The 23,187-nt window shown below is 40.5% G+C and overlaps 1 protein-coding gene across 3 annotated transcripts in view; it reads left to right on the top strand.

The window, feature by feature from the left end:
- The window catches only part of camta1a (calmodulin binding transcription activator 1a), a 1,048,086-nt gene that overhangs the window by 35,277 nt on the left and 989,622 nt on the right, over positions 1–23,187 (top strand). For all 3 annotated transcript variants that reach the window (XM_060938363.1, XM_060938365.1, XM_060938364.1), the window contains exon 3: positions 19,189–19,292. In XM_060938363.1, the coding sequence (XP_060794346.1) occupies positions 19,189–19,292 (104 nt within the window). The remainder of the gene's footprint in view (positions 1–19,188; positions 19,293–23,187) is intronic.

Genomic DNA, 23,187 nt, shown 5'->3' on the forward strand with positions numbered 1-23,187 from the left:
TAAACAGCCCCAAAAAATACCATTGGCCATACTGAGCCTAGCTACATTGCTAACAGGAGTGACAGCGCGTCTGACTGCGTCTGACTGACTGGGAGGTCACGCAAAGCTCGGACAGGTACGGAGCAGCTCGTCTCAATTCAGATAAGAGCATATTTCATTATGGAAGTACGGTGGACTGTTCCTTTAAGTACAAAAGCAAGCAGTGCTCATTGTACTGTGAACTACGACTCATGTCAGAAATAGATGAATGATAGAAATATTTGTCTGGCATGCTTGAAACTGGTACAGGCTGGTCTGATGGCTACTTGTTCTTGAAACTGGTACAGGCTGGTCCTGATTGCTACTTGTTTTGGATAGTTAAATCTTTGAGATTTATCTTCATTCGCTCTCTGCTTAATGAAGGTTATGTTGACCAGTAGTGTCTTTCTTCTTTTCATAAGACTATGATCCTAACAGGTGATGTAATGGTACATAATGTCTCTCTTCTTTCATAAAGTAGTGTAGTCTAAACCAGTGATGTAATGCTTCATCACCCATTTACATTATACATACCGTAGATAACTTAGCTGTGTCAATTAAATCATCATCATCCAATCACACACTCTTGAATGTGAACATACATATATATATGGTTAGCGCTGTCGCCTCACAGCAAAAAGGTCCGGGTTCGAGCCCCGTAGCCAGCGAGGGCCTTTCTGTGCGGAGTTTGCATGTTCTCCCCATGTCCGCGTGGGTTTCCTCCAGGTGCTCTGGTTTCCCCCACAGTCCAAAGACATGCAGGTTAGGTTAACTGGTGACTCTAAATTGACCGTAGGTGTGAATGTGAGTGTGAATGGTTGTCTGTGTCTGTGTGTCAGCCCTGTGATGACCTGGCGACTTGTCCAGGGTGTACCCCGCCTTTCGCCCGTAGTCAGCTGGGATATGCTCCAGCTTGCCAGAGGCCCTCTGGGCCGAGGTCAGTATTTAAGGCCGAGGTCACGGTATTTCACCATACGGACCGACCTTAAGCTGGTAAATAATATATTAATTTTTTTCTTTACCAAATTCTAACAGAAAACGAGAGCGCCCGAAAGGGAAAGCCAAGCCAAGCCGAGGTGAGCCGCCCTTTAGAATCCTCATTCACGGCTGTAATGCAAATTGCTTCCTCCTCGGTATACAAGTGCACTTCCATGGCAGGAAAAAAACTACATTTTGCCGCCTATGTAGTCCCCTATTTATACAAAATTGAGTCATTCAGGATTCAGCCATGTTTTTGCTTGGTGTTAGCAAGTTAGAGGTTTTTAGCTTTCTCCCGAAATGTTTTCTTTTATTTTGTCTTCCTCAGAGTAGTAAAACTCACTTTCGCTGTGAACACTGTCGTTATCACTATCCATGCTGTAAAATTAATGCTATTTTGAATCCTCATTCACAGCTGTAATGCAAATGGCTTCCTCCTCGGTATACAAGTACACTTCCATGGCAGGAAAAAAACTACATTTTGCCGCCTATGTAGTCCCCTATTTATACAAAATTGAGTCATTCAGGATTCAGCCATGTTTTTGCTCGGCGTTAGCAAGTTAGTGGTTTTTATCTTTCCTGAAATGTTTTCTTTTATTTCTTCTTCCTCAGGGTAGTAAAACTCGCTTTCACTGTGAACACTGTCGTTATCGCTATCCATGATGTAAAATTAATGCTATTCTCCTGAGAAATGCTGGCAAAAATTTATAAGATTTCTGATAATCTTATAAATAAATCTTATAGCCCAAGAGCATTAGCTCAAAATTGAGTCCAACCCGGAACAAATTAGTAACAAGCTGAATTTTTCAGAATATGTTCAGAATACCCTTAGGAATAACATACTAAAAGTCCCCGGGAATCCACCTTGTGCTGTCTGAGAAATTCAAGATGGCGTCCAAAATGGCCGCCGATTGGAGATTTTTCAATATCTCAGGGATAAAACATAATATAAATGCAATTAAAATGTTAAATTATATGTTCTCTCATACAAGCAATGCAAATTCACTATTGTCACACTGTTAAAATTAAAATTAACCAAGATTACAAAGTCATTAATGTGGAAATTACATGGAATTTGATGGTTGACATGATTGACAGATTAGCTTAGTAGGCTACCTACATACTGTACATGAACATAATGTAAGACAACAATTAGACATCAATTTCCTTAATATTTAGTGCATCTTTAAGCTTTGATAAAATATTAAAGGGAAATTAAATTTGAGAACTCTATCTTCTAAAACTACAATGGCAAGCTGTTTCAGTATACTTCTTCAACATTCCGGCGACTTTCATGACAAAAAGGTCTGCCTCAATAAAAGCTCTTGCTTATAAACAATGAGTAGACTTAAACACTTCTCAGTGCCTCAGTTGTAATGCTTGGACCTTTGTTGTACCACCAATGAAGTAGGGAATTTATTCAAGCTTGTTTAAGGGTGGAAAAAAATTAATCTTTGAGTTTCTAGTGCCAGTCTTTACTACTAGCAATGCCAGTGTGTTCGGACAAAAAAATGACTAAACTCAGCATGACCTTTTAAAAATGACTGAACTCAGCATGACCTTTTAACATGCCATTTTTAATTTTACACCACCAATTTACTTTAATTAATATTAATGAAAATAAGTGCTCCAACCCCTAATAATTGTGTTTGTTGTTTTGTGAGCAGAATAGGATGATACGGAGTGAACGAGTAACCAATGGATCCACATTATACACAAATATACTGTTATAATAATGTGTTCATTGTTATTATATAATGTTAATACACAATGTAATTAATACACACATGTTGGAATTTACTCTCCGACCCTACAAAACATATATTCTGACCTTTTAATTGCGTTAATATTTTGTTTTGGGCCTGAGATATGGGCAGATCTCCATTTGGTGGCCATTTTGGACGCCATCTTGAATTTCTCAGAGAGCACAAGGGGGATTTCCGGGGACTTTTAGTATGTTATTCCTAAAGGTATTCTGAACATATTCTGAAAATTTCAGCTTGTTACTAATTTGTTCCGGGTATAACCCTATTACTCCTGGGCTATTATTAAAAAAAGATAAATGTTGACAAAAATGCTACTATGTTTGTTGTTGTTCTGAATGAGTGAGTCGCCAGAGGTCCGTAACCGGGGTCCATAACTGGGGTCCATACCGTAGGACCTGTTCGCCAGCCAATCAGAGCGCAGGATTTGATGGAAACCGCACTGCGAAAAAAATAAATACTCATATTTGTCCCAGTGTTGTAGTCTAGTCACGAAACCTCGAGTCCGAGTCTAGTCTCGAGTCCCCGGTGTTCAAGTCCGGGTCAAGTCCAAGTCATTAAAGAAAATTTCTAGTCAAGTCTGAGTCGAGTCCGGTACAAGCCCCGCTATCAACAGGGCAAATAACATGAGAGATGGTTAACACTAGCTAGTTCATTGGTCAGCAAACAAGCCCCGCTAGCAACAGAACAATGAACATAACGTGCCACTTCCTTCTCTGGGTGGAGTCTTATCAAATGATGATTGAAGTTCGAAGTTGTCCCCGTCGTCTCCTCGATAGTTCTTCTACATATGGAACACATAGCAGTGCATTTTTTCCCACTGCACGAGAAGTCTGTATAAGCAAAGCAGACAATCCTAGGGGCTTCTCTCCAGGCATTTTAGCACCATTAACGTTAGGTTGTTCCTGAACGTGACGTATGATCAGGTGAATGTGCATTATCTTGCACAAAATTAGTACAAAAATTAATGCAGATATAAATATCTTATGCCAAATTATTATGGCATGTTACAAAAATAAAGAAAAAAATCAGAGTCCTCGCCTCCAATTTACGAATCGGAATGCAGTTAATGCACACGTCCGAGTCCGAGTCATCAGTGCTCAAGTCCAAGTCAAGTCACGAGTCCATAAAATTAGGGCACGAGTCGGACTCGAGTACTACAAGCCTGATTTGTCCTACAATAAACTCAGAAACATCTCTAAGCAGCTGTGTCTGTATCAGTGACTGTTTGCTCCAGGATCGGTCCGTGAGGCAGAATCTTTTCGGCGGCGGAGGTCTACGTTCCGAGATTATACTTTGTCAGTTCCTCCAGTACAGGCAGATCAAAACCTAACAATGAATAAATATAAGAACTCAGTAATAAATACTTTGCTAAAGGTGTGTTGAGGTTTCTACCCGCTGGGGGTCACTGGACTGGATTGTTTCCCATATCTATCAGTTTTATGACTTAAGCAGATCATTAATAAAGAATGGCTCAAACAAAAGTAACAAACATTTTATTCCAAATCCACTGAATCAGGCACAAGCAGTAAAATGCTTGCTCACACACTTTGAATAAGTGCCACTGTTAATCCATTGGCAGTGCTGATATAAAGGGACAGGAGGGCGAGTAAAAGTCAAAGCTTTGTAGTTGGAAACTATTGTTTTAAAACAACTGGGAAAATGTCATGCTAGTGGATTACATACATTAATTACATATTTAAAATTATGCATTAAAAAGATGATAAGGCTTAATAAACGCTGAGGCAGATGGAACAGCTCAGTATTGCATAAAGCCTTGGGATTATGACTTGAATCAGACTGCCGTCATTAAAACAAATCACACGTTTGTATTTGTACTTTGGATAACGGCGCAGGGCTGAGAAGATGACAGGAAAAGAATAATAAGAAAGAAATTCATTTAAAGCCATATTTTTCTCAGTCTAAACAGATGACAACGTGCTCTTTGACAAATGTCTGCAATATCAAGAGTCGATTGCCTGACAACTAGGGAGAGCATGAGGGATATGCAATGGGGATGCCGCTGCCGCGGTTTACATGCGGCTTCTGTCATTTCACAAAGCAAACGTGGCCTCTGAGGGTTTCTCAGAAGAACTGATATTACTATATTGTGGTTGTCATCTCCCTCTTATTGTGTTATTTTTCATTGTGTAGATTGGATTGAAGGGAAATTGATTTAAAGAAAGGCGCCCTCATACTATGGTAATTTCAATTTTGCACAAATTGCCCACTGCGTTGCGCATACAGCCAGAGCTGAGAATCACGTAATTGGCTTCACTAGGTGTACCCAGATATGTCACCAGTGACATGAGTGGTGTTACAATATGGTGTGAAGAGTAAGCCCATTAACTGCAGAAACACTGTAATCTCAATTTGCAAGCTTTTACTTTACTCCAATTGCAGGCTTTCTTGAAAATAATGAGTGAATTGTCATTATACTATTGCAGCAACATCAGAGTCGTGCTGGTGTTTCTCATGATGACTCAGAAGTGCTATATGACACAGTTGACTCATCACTGCCTTGTTTTGTTGTTCTCTCGAAGACCTTACTCTTGCTAAAGCCGTGATCATGTAGTTGTAACTGAGATAGCAGCTAAGAAGATAAAAACCCACTTGAACCACACTTGCAAATTATTCAGAATTGAGTCATACGTTTTAGCTCTTGAAGGGTTTAGATACAGATTATCTTTCAAATTCCTCTTTTGTTTTATTCGTCTTATGTCATAAAGTACATGTAAATATATAGAGATTAATGTTCCAGCTGTCACTGAGAAGCTTTCTTGCTTTGTTGAGGGCCCTTTATGCTAAACCAGATGCGTAGCTGGGGGAGGATTTCGGGCTTGATCTGGGCGTGTGAGATATAACAGTTTAATCATCTGTACACAATATTACACCGCAACAATATCTAGTGACATTCACAATGATTATATTAACTTACAGCACCAGTGAATTAATAATCTAAGTGGGTGGATGTGTAATTTTGACCCTGTGTTGATTTCAGAAAACCCAAAATAAATTAAAACTTGGGCACCAAATTCTTGTGTTTTTTTTTTCTATTAAAGCAAAATATTGTACAATCATTCTGTTCCAGAAAAAGAACCGTTCAAGGGAATCATTGAAAACCCAATATTCCCATGACATTCATGTCCATAGTGTGTGTATGTAAACTTCTGACTGCAACTGTGTTTCTTCTCAATAAAATGGAACATGAGTTAATCATGATAATATTTATGTGGAATGATTTGCACTGATGTTTTAAACTCGCTGATATGAACTGATACCACCTAGAAGCCCCACCCACTTTGGAGTTTATGGGTCTGTCTCAGAAACTGGGTACTGTGGGGGTACCCCACTAAATATACTCACAGTCAATAAACTCTACGGTTTTGAATGGTGATGTTGGTTTTAATTTGAAATGAAATGATGAAAGAAATAATACAGATAAAATTCAATCTTTGATGTGAGTACTCTATTCAGAATTTGGCAAAAATTCTGCAAATTTGTGGAAAAATGGCGGCTTGATCTGGGACATGATAAATGGTTGACTACATCGCATTCCCTTAAAAAGGTTGTAGTCCACTGAAAAGTCTACAGTGATCACTAATTGTATTTTAAGTTGTAACTTTATACACCGAAGGATTGGTGCGCTCACAGAATAATCATAACCGTAATAAAACCTCATGCAAAATATTTGATCACCGTCGTAACTCCATTTTCCGCAGACCCAAAACCAATACGATCGTGTGTTTTGATCTAAACGGAAAGCCTCAGGGTCAAGGTCACGACCTCAACAAAAGTAGTAACTTAAAATCACTACGCCATATAAACATTTAGTTATAAATCTGCGATTTTGTTTTTTAAAACGAAAGCTGAAAGTTAGGTATAGAATATGTTTCTTACAGAATATGTTACGATGGTAGCTGGTCTTGTATGAATTTCTGAGCTATAAAATGAGTTGTGGTCTATTTTTTACCGTAGCGTGTTATTTGTGTGCGGGGAAGGACACGCATTAACAATTTGCATGTGTAGAATTGAATTTTCCACTCCAACAGTTAGAAGTCGATCGTGCTTCCATTTGCGGTCTTTCTGTTAACGCGGGTGATCTGTTCGGACGTTATCGCTGAAAAGGTGAGCTTTAACAGTTTTATTTTGTTTTAGTCTTGCAGCATAAGGCAATAGAATGTTTCTTTTTCATCTTACTTTCATATTTCGTAGTGTTTGCGTATTTTTGGCCAATATTTTGCAACCATGGTCAATTTAGATCGAACTTTTGATAGAATCCATGGCCAATCATTTTGCCCCGCCCCCGCCTCACGCTCCGTCCGGTGCGGTAGTGATGTCCCGTTGCTCGCGCGCCGCAGCAGAGACCCGCGCGACCTTCAGCCGGTACAGTCGCTGTTCTTTTACCACCGCCGTTATTCTCATCTTTCCGGTGTGTTCTTGATTTTTCCATTGTGTCCTATTTCGCCATATCAAATACCCAAAATGTATCATATTATTCATATTTAAGCGAATAATCAATTCAGTCATCATAACTTGGCATTTTTAACCCAAGCAATCAAAAAGAGGAAGTTTATTCAATATTTTCACTCATCTGTGAAGGAGGGGCTTTAATTCTTCATGATGTAGTTATTTTATATGTAAATCAATTTTACAAAAGCATTTGAATTGTAATCAAAAAATTTTTCCACAGTGGAGGCCAGATAAAGCAAGATGCTATCTTTATTCTTATTAAACATGACAAAAGAAACATTGAGTGTTAGGTAAATGCAAAAAAAAAAAAGTAAAATTAGAAAATTTATTTTTTGACCATAATGTCCCAAATGAGAGAGCAGTTTCTGAGACCGACCCTTATTGATATGAAATTGGGCGGCACGGTGGTGTAGTGGTCAGCGCTGTTGCCTCACAGCAAGAAGGTTCTGGGTTTGAGCCCAGCGACCGACGGGGGCCTTTCTGTGTGGAGTTTGCATGTTCTCCCCGTGTCTGCATGGGTTTCCTCCAGGTGCTCCGTTTCCCCCACAGTCCAAAGACATGCGGTTAGGCTAATTGGTGGCTCTAAATTGACCGTAGGTGTGAATGTGAGTGTGAATGGTTGTGTGTCTCTATGTGTCAGCCCTGTGACGATCTGGCGACTTGTCCAGGATGTACCCCGCCTTTCGCCCGTAGTCAGCTGGGATAGGCTCCAGCTCGCCCGCGACCCTGCACAGGATAAGTGGTTATGGCTGATGGATGGATAATATGAAATTAAATGTAGCGGTGCATGTTCAACTTCGTATACAGTACCAGTCAAAAGACACACCTTCTAATTCTATGTTTTTTTTCTTAATTTTTATGAATTTAAAATATTCATGTCTTCGTGTCTTAAAGTAATGATGAATGTCGTTTCTCTTTACTTAGTTGAGCGGTTCTTGACATAATATGGGTTACTACAGTTGTGGAATAGGGCTGTTTACTGTATGTTTATTATTTACTATTTACTGTTTGATCTCAAATGCATTAATAAGGCAAGAAATTGCACTAATTAACTTTTGACGAGGCACCTGTTAATTGAAAAGCATTCCAGGTGACTACCTCATGAAGCTGGTTAAGATAATGCCAATAGTGTGTAAAGCGTCATTAAGGTAATAGGTGGCTATTTTGAAGAATCTAAAATATAAAAAATATAAAAATATAAAAAAAGGTTTAATTTTTTAGAAAACTGCCGTAATATTCTGTATGAGGATCACATGGTCCAAAATGGGCCTCATTAACCAATGAGATCAAATGTTTTTTTCTTAATAACTTTTTTATTTTTCAAGATATTTACATGGAAATTGGCAGGCACATAGATGGTTGTATACTGAATACAATGTTTGGAAAATTAAAAAAAAATATGCAAATTAGTATTTAATTAGTATTAATTTTGCTAATTTGGTAAAAACATTAAATCGGTACACTCAATAAAAATGTAATAAAAGATTATTTCTAATACCCTCTTTATGCTCTGTAAGGCTTTATATTTCACAAAAGTAGGGCCTACTAGTGTTTATATTAAAGAATATAAATGATAATATTCACAGCTTTCAAGGCGAACCTCGAAAAAACCTGTCTGATCCACATCCAATCAACATCTCCAATTAATTGAATTGAAATTGACATTCGCGTTTCTGACTTCCGTTTATTTAAAATACCACTAAGATCTCAATATTTTTCATCAAAACAGCTACGGTTCTATTCTAAAATAGTTATTTATTCAAACGAATCACTTTGATTTGAAAAAATAAGTAGGTAAAGCTATGAAAACTCACTTCAAAATCTCCCGTGAATCATAATGTCAAAACTAGCTGATGGAAAATTTTGCTGAATACTTCATCAGAAACAGTGAGAGCAAGAGAACATCCCTATAAAAGTTATCTGATTAATATTCATGAGTAATCCAGTTAGAAATCGATCAGAAGAGAGAGAGAGACAGAGAGAGAGCCTGACCGCTTTCCCGTGACTCAAAAAGCACCGGCAGTTTCCTGACATCATGCGAGCATCGAGCGAGCTCTGTTGTACCAACTTCAACCTGCCGTTACTCCCAAAGTACTGAACAGATCTTAACCAGATACATTTCTTTGGAAAGCAGAGATTATAAGCTTTTTAATGACAGTATTCATGATAGAAAATATTCAAGAGTTAAGCAATGACAGGTCTGGAAACTTAGATGAGCGTCTGCAAGCACAATTTTCACAGCACAGCCAGTGAGCATCTGACATGCCTACTGTATGTTATTTCATAGTTCTGATCTCTTCAGTACATTCTACAATGTAGAAAATAGTCAAAATACAGAAAATCCTGTGAATTCGGAGTGTGTCCAAATTTTGAACTACAACCCCGATTCCAAAAAAGTTGGGACAAAGTACAAATTATAAATAAAAACGGAATGCAATGATGTGGAAGTTTCAAAATTCCATATTTTATTCAGAATAGAACATAGATGACATATCAAATGTTTAAACTGAGAAAATGTATCATTTAAAGAGAAAAATTAGGTGATTTTAAATTTCATGACAACAACACATCTCAAAAAAGTTGGGACAAGGCCATGTTTCCCACTGTGAGACATCCCCTTTTCTCTTTACAACAGTCTGTAAACGTCTGGGGACTGAGGAGACAAGTTGCTCAAGTTTAGGGATAGGAATGTTAACCCATTCTTGTCTAATGTAGGATTCTAGTTGCTCAACTGTCTTAGGTCTTTTTTGTCGTATCTTCCGTTTTATGATGCGCCAAATGTTTTCTATGGGTGAAAGATCTGGACTGCAGGCTGGCCAGTTCAGTACTCGGACCCTTCTTCTACGCAGCCATGATGCTGTAATTGATGCAGTATGTGGTTTGGCCTTGTCATGTTGGAAAATGCAAGGTCTTCCCTGAAAGAGACGTCGTCTGGATGGGAGCATATGTTGCTCTAGAACCTGGATATACCTTTCAGCATTGATGGTGTCTTTCCAGATGTGTAAGCTGCCCATGCCACACGCACTAATGCAACCCCATACCATCAGAGATGCAGACTTCTGAACTGAGCGCCGATAACAACTTGGGTCGTCCTTCTCCTCTTTAGTCCGAATGACACGGCGTCCCTGATTTCCATAAAGAACTTCAAATTTTGATTCGTCTGACCACAGAACAGTTTTCCACTTTGCCACAGTCCATTTTAAATGAGCCTTGGCCCAGAGAAGACGTCTGCGCTTCTGGATCGTGTTTAGATACGGCTTCTTCTTTGAACTATAGAGTTTTAGCTGGCAACGGCGGATGGCACGGTGAATTGTGTTCACAGATAATGTTCTCTGGAAATATTCCTGAACCCATTTTGTGATTTCCAATACAGAAGCATGCCTGTATGTGATGCAGTGCCGTCTAAGGGCCCGAAGATCACGGGCACCCAGTATGGTTTTCCGGCCTTGACCCTTACGCAGAGAGTTTCTTCCAGATTCTCTGAATCTTTTGATGATATTATGCACTGTAGATGATGATATATTCAAACTCTTTGCAATTTTACACTGTTGAATTCCTTTCTGATATTGCTCCACTATTTGTCGGTGCAGAATTAGGGGGATTGGTGATCCTCTTCCCATCTGTACTTCTGAGAGCCGCTGCCACTCCAAGATGCTCTTTTTATACCCAGTCATGTTAATGACTTATTGCCAATTGACCTAATGAGTTGCAATTTGGTCCTCCAGCTGTTCCTTTTTTGTACCTTTAACTTTTCCAGCCTCTTATTGCCCCTGTCCCAACTTTTTTGAGATGTGTTGGTATCATGAAATTTCAAATGAGCCAATATTTGGCATGAAATTTCAAAATGTCTCACTTTCCACATTTGATCTGTTGTCTATGTTCTATTGTGAATACAATATCAGTTTTTGAGATTTGTAAATTATTGCATTCCATTTTTATTTACAATTTGTTCTTTGTCACAACTTTTTTGGAATCGGGGTTGTATATTTATTAGGGGTGCCACTGAAAACATTGGGACAAAAATAGTCAAAAATGCCACTTTTGTTTTGTAGATGAAGGGGAAAAAAGGACAAGAATTATGACCGAAATCTAACACTTTAGAAATCACGTTAATAATAATGATAATTATAAAGTGTACTATTTAAAGTGAATCCAGCATCCAGCTGAGTTTTTTGTGATTGCCACTGCCAGCAAGCAGTCCCTGACTACACAGCTGATTATTACACTCTCCTGTACTCTTCTTCAAGCTCAATTTTTTAGGCTGCTGGTTCTGGACAATTAAATCGATCTATTTATTTTATAAAATGGAAAATTGCGAGCAAAGAAAAATCAATATTGCACAAGCTTTGCTTGAACCTTCGTGAAATATTTTAGGACAATTCCAAATGTTTATTTGTGGGTGTTTAATATAACTAACACACACACACACACACACACACACACACACACACACACACACACACACACACAAAATAGTGCATTATATACATGACAAATAATTTCTGCAGTAATTTCGCTGTAGTGATATTCAATAACGCATTCTTTATTATGCATCCTTCATATTCAACTGCTCCAGATGAACAAGTCCCTGAGTTTGTTTAATCACATTTTATTGGCTACCACCTAGTAACTCGAGAAACAGGATTAACCAATCATGACCGTACATTTACCCTGTTTCTAGTTGAAAGATGCTAGTGAGGTGGCTACAGTAATACAGGACAGGACGTTTACTGGAGAGGGAGGTAGGGAAATAGATCTGGTTTTATGACATAAGATTAATTTCCCACTACTATGCACTTGCATCTTCCCTCATTCCCTATTAAAGAAATTTTTACAATATTGATTGCTGACTGGCGGCACGGTGGTGTAGTGGTTAGCGCTGTCGCCTCACAGCAAGAAGGTCCGGGTTTGATCCCCGTGGCCGGCGAGGGCCTTTCTGTGTGGAGTTTGCATGTTCTCCCCGTGTCCGCGTGGGTTTCCTCCGGGTGCTCCGGTTTCCCCCACAGTCCAAAGACATGCAGGTTAGGTTAACTGGTGACTCTAAATTGACCGTAGGTGTGAATGGTTGTCTGTGTCTATGTGTCAGCCCTGTGATGACCTGGCGACTTGTCCAGGGTGTACCCCGCCTTTCGCCCGTAGTCAGCTGGGATAGGCTCCAGCTTGCCTGCGACCCTGTAGAAGGATAAAGCGGCTAGAGATAATGAGATGAGATGATTGCTGACTTTTTTCATCCTGCTACTCTTTTTTGTCATTTAGGTTTTATTTATTTTAACATATTAACTTTATACAAAAATACATACAATACGAATGCAATATAAGAGGATTCACAGTCACAATAAAGAAAGAGAAGAGGAGAAAAAAGAGAAATGAATAAAGAAAACCCAAAAAACAAAACTAAAAAAACAAAAAACAAAAAACTTATAAGACAGCCACAAGGGACCACCCTCTCTAAAGCCTAGGTCACAACCGGACGTACGATTTTTTTGGCCGTGCGATTTTTGGCGTTTCCCAAATCGCTGCGTTTTTTTTGTTCGTGGAGAAAGACGCACGTTGGCCGTAAGTTTGTCTTGCAACCTGAAAAAAAAACGTAAGCGCCCGTAGAGTTTGTTTGACATGACAAAGAACCTCTGCGTCCGGTCTGCGGCCAGTCTACAGCTCACAGATTATAATATTATAAACCAGTCTGCTTTCTCATGGTATGGCCATGTGAGCTACTGCGTCGCTGACGCGCTGGTCTTCTTCTTCTTTAGCTCACTGGCTGTAGGGCAGTGAGCTATTGCCATCACGTGGCGTCCATCTGTCTGTCCGTCCACAATTCACAAAAATCGCTACTCCTTCCTGAGTTTTCAATGGATTTTGATTCTGATTGTTTTGTTTGGAAGATCACATTGTTCTAATTGTTCTCATGAAGAACAGCTTAGCTAATTATAAACCAGTCTGCTTTCTCACGGTACAGCCTTGTGAGCTACTACGTCGCTGACGCGCTGGTCTTCTTCTTCTTCTTCTTTAGCTCACCGGCCGTAGGGCGATGACCTATTGCCATCACATGGCGTCTGTCTGTCTGCCCATCCACAATTCACAAAAATCGCTACTCCTTCCTGAGTTTTCAGTGGATTTTGATTCTGATTGTTTTGTTTGGAAGATCACATTGTTCTAATTGTTCTCATGAAGAACAGCTTAGCTAATTATAAACCAGTCTGCTTTCTCATGGTACAGCCGTGTGAGCTACTACGTTGCTGACGTGCTGGTCTTTTTCTTCTTCTTCTTTAGCTCACCGGCCGTAGGGCGATGACCTATTGCCATCATGTGGCGTCCGTCTGTCCATCCGTCCACAATTCACAGAAATCGCTACTCCTTCCTGAGTTTTCAATGGATTTTGATTCTGATTCTGATTGTTTTGTTTGGAAGATCTAATCACTAGGCACAAAAGTTACTCTCTGGTTTTGTGATTTCACGTTAACAAGTTGCTAATTAGGTCGGTTAACGAACTTTGAGGAAAATCTCTACTCCTTCCTGAGTTTTCAATGGATTTTGATTCTGATTGTTTTGTTTGGAAGATCACATTGTTCTAATTGTTCTCATGAAGAACAGCTTAGCTAATTATAAACCAGTCTGCTTTCTCATGGTACAGCCAAGTGAGCTACTACGTCGCTGACGCGCTGGTCTTCTTCTTCTTCTTCTTTAGGTCACCGGCCATAGGGCGATGACCTGTTGCCATCACATGGCGTCCGTCTGTCCGTCCGTCCACAATTCACAAAAATCGCTACTCCTTCCTGAGTTTTCAATGGATTTTGATTCTGATTGTTTTGTTTGGAAGATCTGATCAGTATGCACAAAAGTTACTCCCTGGTTTTGTGATTTCTCATTAACAAGTTGCTAATTAGGTCGGTTAACGAACTTTGAGGAAAATCTCTACTCCTCCCTCAGTTTTCAGTGGATTTTGATTCTGATTGTTTTGTTTGGAAGATCACATTGTTCTAATTGTTCTCATGAAGAACAGCTTAGCTAATAATAAACGAGTCTGCTTTCTCATGGTACAGCCGTGTGAGCTACTACGTCACTGATGCTCTGGCCTTCTTCTTCTTCTTCTTTTTACATTTCCAACCTTTATTTTCCTGGCTTAAGCCCATTTCAACCCATTTCAGAGGTGTAAAATAATAATCAATGCACAATCTCATGATGGATAAACTTACTTCTTGCGTCCCTTGTAGCCCAACCTACATTTGAGATCACATCCTGTCCTAAATCTTCCCTAATCTCACTACCAAGATCCTTTTGCCATATTAGTCTCATTCTGTTTTGAATATTTGACATTTTCCTATAAAATATTGAGTCAGAGTGTAGGATATGAGGAAAATTTCATCATTCTGCTCTTCATTCCAGATTGAATGTTGTTTATGATATGATAGAAATGAGAGGAAAAACTTGTTTGTATCACATCCTTGACTTTGGTTAAATTTACATGTATATTATTGTTGATATTATCGTATTATTCTGGAAAGAATCCTTGTTACTATTGTGTGAGATGTGTGTATCCCATCCTTTGTTCCAGTGAGGTTTTTTTTTATTGCAGTTGGAAGTGAGTGTTATATGAGTGGGTGCTGGTGAGAGACGAACGTGTAATCGACACACAATAGTAACAAGGTGATTATTATTGCACTCAGTTCGCAGTTGGAGACCATATCATTATAATTTAGACATTCTGCTCCAAAACAATGAAGGCAAATAGCAGTGATTGGACGAGTCTGTTAAGCCCTTTGGCGTCAGCGAGACGCGGCGATAGAATAGAAAGGCTGATTTATGGCCCTGCCTTAACTGCCCTCTGAACAAACTGTGTTTGCCTTTTCTTTCATCCCACACTGGCATTTGTGCTTTTTACCATTCCGCCTTGGAGAGAGGATCAGGATGGCTGTGGACTTTATTGGGTAGTTAAAGTCTTAATAAAGCTTACCATCATTCCTATAAGCCTTTGAAATTTTGACTTTGTTCCAAAATACCCAAAGCCTTCTGCTAACCATGCACTCTCAGATGTTTATTTTCTTATTCATGTCTTGCCTTCTTTCTCTCTAGCTTTTCACTCCATTTAAATTCATTTTTTAAGTGAGAGCAAATGGAGTTGATGGCATATCTGTGTCATGATTTAATATTGTATGAGATTTATTGTTGCTTGTTTTGGCTGACAAGAGTGGAACCCGATGTGATGATGTGAGGTTTGACGTGCTGTGCATTCTGAGATGCTTTTCTGCTCACCGCGGTCGTGAAGAACGGCTATTTGAGTTACTAGAGCTCGAACCAGTCTGGTCATTGTCCTCTGGCCGCTCTCAGAACTGCTGCTCATTGGATAGTCTTGTTTTTCATTGTCTCACAGTAACCAGGGTGAATATTTATGCATTTTTAATTTTGCAAGCTATAATGATTTTTACTGCTTTTCAATATTACGGGCTATTTTGTATAGCGTCATGATATATAATCTCAATTAAGTCTGTTTCAGCTCCAGGATGTATTGTTATAACATGTGGAGAAGTTCTGGGGGTGGGAGGTGGCAATTGTGGGTGTGGGGTGTGGGTAAGTACTGTACTTATGCAAGGCAGTGCAGCAACCTGCAGATGAACTGAACTTAATTGGGGTTATATGTCATGCCTTGTATATAAAATACCTGAAGTTTTTCTCATTCTCATTCTCATTATCTCTAGCCGCTTTATCCTTCTACAGGGTCGCAGGCAAGCTGGAGCCTATCCCAGCTGACTACGGGCGAAAGGCGGGGTACACCCTGGACAAGTCGCCAGGTCATCACAGGGCTGACACATAGACACAGACAACCATTCACACTCACATTCACACCTACGCTCAATTTAGAGTCACCAGTTAACCTAACCTGCATGTCTTTGGACTGTGGGGGAAACCGGAGCACCCGGAGGAAACCCACGCGGACACGGGGAGAACATGCAAACTCCACACAGAAAGGCCCTCGCCGGCCCCGGGGCTCGAACCCAGGACCTTCTTGCTGTGAGGCGACAGCGCTAACCACTACACCACCGTGCCGCCCCCTGAAGTTTTTAATATTGAAAATCAAGATAATTTGCCGGCGGCATGGTGGTGTCGTGGTTAGCGCTGTCGCCTCACAGCAAGAAGGTCCGGGTTCGAGCCCCGTGGCCGGCGAGGGCCTTTCTGTGTGGAGTTTGCATGTTCTCCCCGTGTCCGCGTGGGTTTCCTCCGGGTGCTCCGGTTTCCCTCACAGTCCAAAGACATGCAGGTTAGGTTAACTGGTGACTCTAAATTGACCGTAGGTGTGAATGTGAGTGTGAATGGTTGTCTGTGTCTATGTGTCAGCCCTGTGATGACCTGGCGACTTGTCCAGGGTGTACCCCGCCTCTCGCCCGTAGTCAGCTGGGATAGGCTCCAGCTTGCCTGCGACCCTGTAGAAGGATAAAGCGGCTAGAGATAATGAGATGAGAAGATAATTTGCAAAATTATTTACAACCCCGATTCCAAAAAAGTTGGGACAAAGTACAAATTGTAAATAAAAACGGAATGCAATGATGTGGAAGTTTCAAAATTCCATATTTTATTCAGAATAGAACATAGATGACATATCAAATGTTTAAACTGAGAAAATGTATCATTTAAAGAGAAAAATTAGGTGATTTTAAATTTCATGACAACAACACATCTCAAAAAAGTTGGGACAAGGCCATGTTTACCACTGTGAGACATCCCCTTTTCTCTTTACAACAGTCTGTAAACGTCTGGGGACTGAGGAGACAAGTTGCTCAAGTTTAGGGATAGGAATGTTAACCCATTCTTGTCTAATGTAGGATTCTAGTTGCTCAACTGTCTTAGGTCTTTTTTGTCGTATCTTCCGTTTTATGATGCGCCAAATGTTTTCTATGGGTGAAAGATCTGGACTGCAGGCTGGCCAGTTCAGTACCCGGACCCTTCTTCTACGCAGCCATGATGCTGTAATTGATGCAGTATGTGGCTTGGCGTTGTCATGTTGGAAAATGCAAGGTCTTCCCTGAAAGAGACGTCGTCTGGATGGGAGCATATGTTGCTCTAGAACCTGGATATACCTTTCAGCATTGATGGTGTCTTTCCAGATGTGTAAGCTGCCCATGCCACACGCACTAATGCAACCCCATACCATCAGAGATGCAGGCTTCTGAACTGAGCGCTGATAACAACTTGGGTCGTCCTTCTCCTCTTTAGTCCGAATGACATGGTGTCCCTGATTTCCATAAAGAACTTCAAATTTTGATTCGTCTGACCACAGAACAGTTTTCCACTTTGCCACAGTCCATTTTAAATGAGCCTTGGCCCAGAGAAGACGTCTGCGCTTCTGGATCGTGTTTAGATACGGCTTCTTCTTTGAACTATAGAGTTTTAGCTGGCAACGGCGGATGGCACGGTGAATTGTGTTCACAGATAATGTTCTCTGGAAATATTCCTGAGCCCATTTTGTGATTTCCAATACAGAAGCATGCCTGTATGTGATGCAGTGCCGTCTAAGGGCCCGAAGATCACGGGCACCCAGTATGGTTTTCCAGCCTTGACCCTTACGCACAGAGATTCTTCCAGATTCTTTGAATCTTTTGATGATATTATGCACTGTAGATGATGATATGTTCAAACTCTTTGCAATTTTACACTGTTGAACTCCTTTCTGGTATTGCTCCACTATTTGTCGGTGCAGAATTAGGGGGATTGGTGATCCTCTTCCCATCTTTACTTCTGAGAGCCGCTGCCACTCCAAGATGCTCTTTTTATACCCAGTCATGTTAATGGCCTATTGCCAATTGACCTAATGAGTTGCAATTTGGTCCTCCAGCTGTTTCTTTTTTGTACCTTTAACTTTTCCAGCCTCTTATTGCCCCTGTCCCAACTTTTTTGAGATGTGTTGCTGTCATGAAATTTCAAATGAGCCAATATTTGGCATGAAATTTCAAAATGTCTCACTTTCGACATTTGATCTGTTGTCTATGTTCTATTGTGAATACACTATCAGTTTTTGAGATTTGTAAATTATTGCATTCCGTTTTTATTTACAATTTGTACTTTGTCCCAACGGGGCGGCACGGTGGTGTAGTGGTTAGCGCTGTTGCCTCACAGCAAGAAGGTCCGGGTTCGAGCCCCGGGTCCGGCGAGGGCCTTTCTGTGCGGAGTTTGCATGTTCTCCCCGTGTCCGCGTGGGTTTCCTCTGGGTGCTCCGGTTTCCCCCACAGTCCAAAGACATGCAGGTTAGGTTAACTGGTGACTCTAAATTGACCGTAGGTGTGAATGTGAGTGTGAATGGTTGTCTGTGTCTATGTGTCAGCCCTGTGATGACCTGGCGACTTGTCCAGGGTGTACCCCGCCTTTCGCCCGTAGTCAGCTGGGATAGGCTCCAGCTTGCCTGCGACCCTGTAGAACAGGATAAAGCGGCTAGAGATAATGAGATGAGACTTTGTCCCAACTTTTTTGGAATCGGGGTTGTACAAATAAAAAATTTAAATGTTTTGATTGCATAAGTATTCACCCCCCACTGCTGTAAGTCTCTGAAATTAGTTCTTTTGGAAAGACACAGGGTTACAGTGTCAAATTTTTAGCTCGCTAATAAGGAATTACAGACCATAGCATGTTTTGTTAGTAGCAGAGTGTATGCTTCTGAAATCATTGTTCTGTTTTACCCTCGATTTGGATTAACAGCAACACTTTTTTTTTTTTAAACTTTCACTTAACTTACAGTCCATGAAACGATTTTTATTAAGAATACAGATTAGAAGCTTTACTCAGCAGATCCCGGCCCACGAGCAGTGTAATTGACACCCCCGACCTATACGCTGAGTTTGACCAAGATATCATGTTTGAACACAAACCTTGCGATGCCAGTGAACTCCTTTATTCTACGGTGTGCAAAAATGTACATACATACGACTTTACCTCGCTGACACACTTATTGTGCTCTTCTCTGTGTCCTCAGATGAACATGGACATTTGAAAATATACCTGCCCAAAAAGCTGCTTGAATGTCTACCAAAATGCTCCTCATTGCCAAAAGAGAGACACCGGTGGAACACGAATGAGGTAAGGTCACCTCTCCCTGCCATCTGCTGCTGTCTTTTTTTTTCTTTCTTTTTTTTTTTTTTACTGCTGCTGACCTTATAGAAATCACACCTCTTTATTTTAAGCTATGCATCTGACACCAGGTTTTAGCAGGAAGTGTTACGGAGGCTCTGCACACATATGGAGCAAAAGCAGGTGCTGATATTTATGTCATACCAATCGCATAAACTTTTATCACGGGTTTGACGCATTATTACAACGGACACAGGGATGCACCAATACCATTCTTTCAATCCGATTAGGAGGAAAGTGAGACTGAAACGAGTAACCTACTTAGAATTAATCAGTCACGGACGTCATGGAACATTTTGTTTAGCTCTGTTTACGTTTCTCTAATTTTATACAGCAGCCTTGAAAAATGTAGCCTGGCAAGCCAGACTAAATGCGAATATTTAGTCCGGTCTCGGTCGTAGACATTTCCGAAGGGTGTGGGTAGGAACAACCCGTTCTCTTTCAAACTGTCTCTGTGCGTATAGGCCAACGCTCTGACCAATCAGCGCAACAGTAACTGTGACGTAGTCAGAGCGACAGAAAGCAGTGGGGGAGGGTAAACAAACAGCATGTGGAGAGGGACACCATTGGAGCGTAGATCAGACTTTTGCCATAGCCGGTCGGCAAAACAGCGAAAACGTCCTTCTTGGAAATGAATGAGCGGAGAGCCTCTTCCTGCTCATGTTTCAGCGAAAACTCCAAGTCTAATTCTTCTAAAACTGATTCCAAAGCGGAGTCAAACGAACGCTGTTCAATAGCCGTAGCCATCTTTCCTGTTGTGCTTTCTCCAGCGTCGCGCAGCCTTGTCGTCACTCCTGCAAAAGCCCGTCCAAAGAATCCAAACAAAAACCTTGCGTTGTGATTGGCGGGCACGATTTGATGCCCGGGGTGTGTTGTTGATATGGTCCGAGGCTAGACCCACTCGTAGGCAAAAATATTTTTGGCCGCTAGGCGGGTGGGTCTAGTTTACTAGGCTATGAAAAATGCACACGTGTGTGTCCATGCGCATACGCTGCTAGATTGATTTTTTATAACATTAGTGAGCTGATTTTAATGAAATGCATCCGTTGACTACGTTAGTTATCAAGTATGGCTGCATGCATGCAGGTTTGTTTAACTTCAGAAAAGTTCTCCTATACAGCTCTAGGTCATATTTCATCACCTTTGTTACGTCAGAATTCTCATTGTAGTGGCTGATTATCAAGAACAACTTACTGGGTAAGAGCTCCTGTTTTCACTCACCTAGCATTGCCTGGAACCATTTATTCTCACCTAGCTAGCTAAAGCATTGGTTACTACTGTGCACTCTCAGCAATGAACCCTTCGAGCTGAGGTTTATGTTTAATCAGGTTCTTAACTCCGCCATCTTTGTTGGAGGAGGTTATGTTTTTGCCTCCATTTGTTTGTTTGTTTGTTTATTTGTTTGTTTTTTAATTTGTCTGTTCCCAACATAATTCAAAAAGTAGTGGACAGATTTTGATGACATTTTGAGGAAAGGCGAACCATGGGCCAAGGAACAATTGATTAGATTTTGATGTAAATCCAGATATGTATGCGGATCCAGGATGTTTTTGTCTGTTTCCAACGTAACTCAAAAAGTAGTGAACACTGCAAAAAATTGAAAACTGAATTTGAGGAGAAAATTACTTTCTACTAGTGAAATTATCTTGCTGCATGGACCGATATTTTTACTTGATAAGACATCTTAGAATAAGTTGGCTGCAATCTAGAACTAGGTTTAATAATGTCAGAATTGGTGTTTTGTATTCTTCTAATAGGAAATGCTAGATCGTTTCAACTATTTTCAAGATATTTTGACTTGCTAAGATATCACTTTTTGCAGCAAACAGATTTTGACGAAATTTGGTGAACAGCTTTAGTATTATCCTCGGTTCAAGTGATTTGATTTTGACGTTGGTGGAGGTATGCACTCCAATGAGTACCCTTCTTGTTTGTATTATAACAAGATGCTGACATTCTATGCCGTCTGTTCATAGGTTTACGTCACATAGCATCACATGGTATTTTGCTAGTATGAATATGAGTAAAGGCCCGGTCCTACAATACCAATAGCTATAATTATGACTACAGCTATAACGATAACTCTAAATAAATCAGTCCCCTGCAGGTTATGTGGTTGGTGCTCACACCAGACCGATAACGATACCTGTAGCCCAGGCCAGGGTTTATCCGTATCGGTGAGATTGCTCCTGGAGCGATTTTTCCAGGCCTGGACCTGATCCGATAAAATATCTGACCAATCAGCTAATTGTTTACATGTGACGTTGTCTGAGCACGTGCTATTTTTTTCCCAGGCATCTTTGTTGCATCATGAAGTCACGGAATACGAATTCACAGAAAATAAAAATAAAAAATACAAAGCACGGATCTTTTATTCACGGACATGTGATCTTCCGTGAAATATCAATAGTAAATGAATAAAGTAAGCATATAAATTTTAATTATGAACTTCGGCAGTTCAAACATTTAATTGTTTTAGACTTCTTAATTTTTTTTATCCATGATGCATCATCCGTATGAAATCGGTAATCAATCTGTAATACACTGAAACGTCCGTGACTAATCCGTCCGTGGTGCATCCGTATTAAAATCCGTAACCACTCCGTATTTTGTATCCTTTTTTATTAGATTTCCGTAATCCGTAACCTATCCGAATTTTGTCAGCCACGGGTACACGGGTTGTTTTGGAGTCCAAGCTGTACAGCAGGGGTCACCAAACTTTTTTCTCTGGGGGCCACATTGTCGTTCCTGACTGTGATGGGGGGCCGGGGTTGGGTCAGCTATATAGCATAGAATTGTATGACCCAGACAAATATGACCACCAGCAGGCCTCATTGTGTAGTAGAGATTACTAGCCTGGCACAGCCATCCCCACTACTATACCCACACTACTATATCAACACTTGATTCCTGGCACATATTTATTTATCTTTACTAGTGGTTTGCAAAAGTAGTAATCGAGTCTTCACACTTTGTTTTAATTTGAAATACCACAGATATTCCATTTATTTTCTAATAAAAATAACATCAAAGCTGTCAAGGTAAGAAACATCTGCCTAGTTGAGGTGATTGACACTGGCAAAGGTGAGTGGAAAATTATAAATTGTAGGTAGGCCTGTTGATATTATTAATAATATTAATAGTGTGCAGCACTTAATAAAGGTCAAATAAATAGGCCTATAAAATAAATACATTTTAAAAAACAGTGAAATTATAATATGAGCAATAGATCACAGCAGTTGTGCTGTGTCCTGCACGTCATTGCACTCATCCATGGCCAAAGCAAAAAACTCGAATTCTGACGCTCTCTCATTCAGCTGGTCATACACGGTGTCCCCCAAATCTTCGGTTCGTCTGGTCATAGTAGGTGCGGAGAGACTCCCCGCGTTGAGCGCATCCTTCTTGTCGGGACACACCTCCTCGGCCACAGCAAGCATGCATACTTTAACAAAGTCCCCATCAGTAAACGGCTTTCCATGGGTAGCTAGTAGGTGAGCTACCTTATAGCTAGCTCAGACAGCAGCCTGGTTGATCTGGGTTTGGCGAAGGAATACATTCTGTTGTGCAGCCAGTCCGCATTTCATCCTCCGAATCCTGTCTTCTCTTGTTTGCCCTCGCAAACTAGCATACTCTTTGTGGCGGGTTTCGTAGTGACGACGCAGATTATATTATTTGAAAACCGACACACTTTCTTTACATACAAGACAAACTGCACGGTCCTTACACTGAACGAAAAATAATCGTTGGTCCACTGTTCTTTAAAAACTCTGCACTCTCTGTCAGCTTTTTGCTGACCGCTAGCCATTTTGCTGTCCTGAACACTGACAGTTCTCTGCGCGTGCGC

The sequence above is a fragment of the Neoarius graeffei genome, chromosome 13 (genome assembly GCF_027579695.1).
Source record: "Neoarius graeffei isolate fNeoGra1 chromosome 13, fNeoGra1.pri, whole genome shotgun sequence".
NCBI lineage: Eukaryota > Metazoa > Chordata > Actinopteri > Siluriformes > Ariidae > Neoarius > Neoarius graeffei.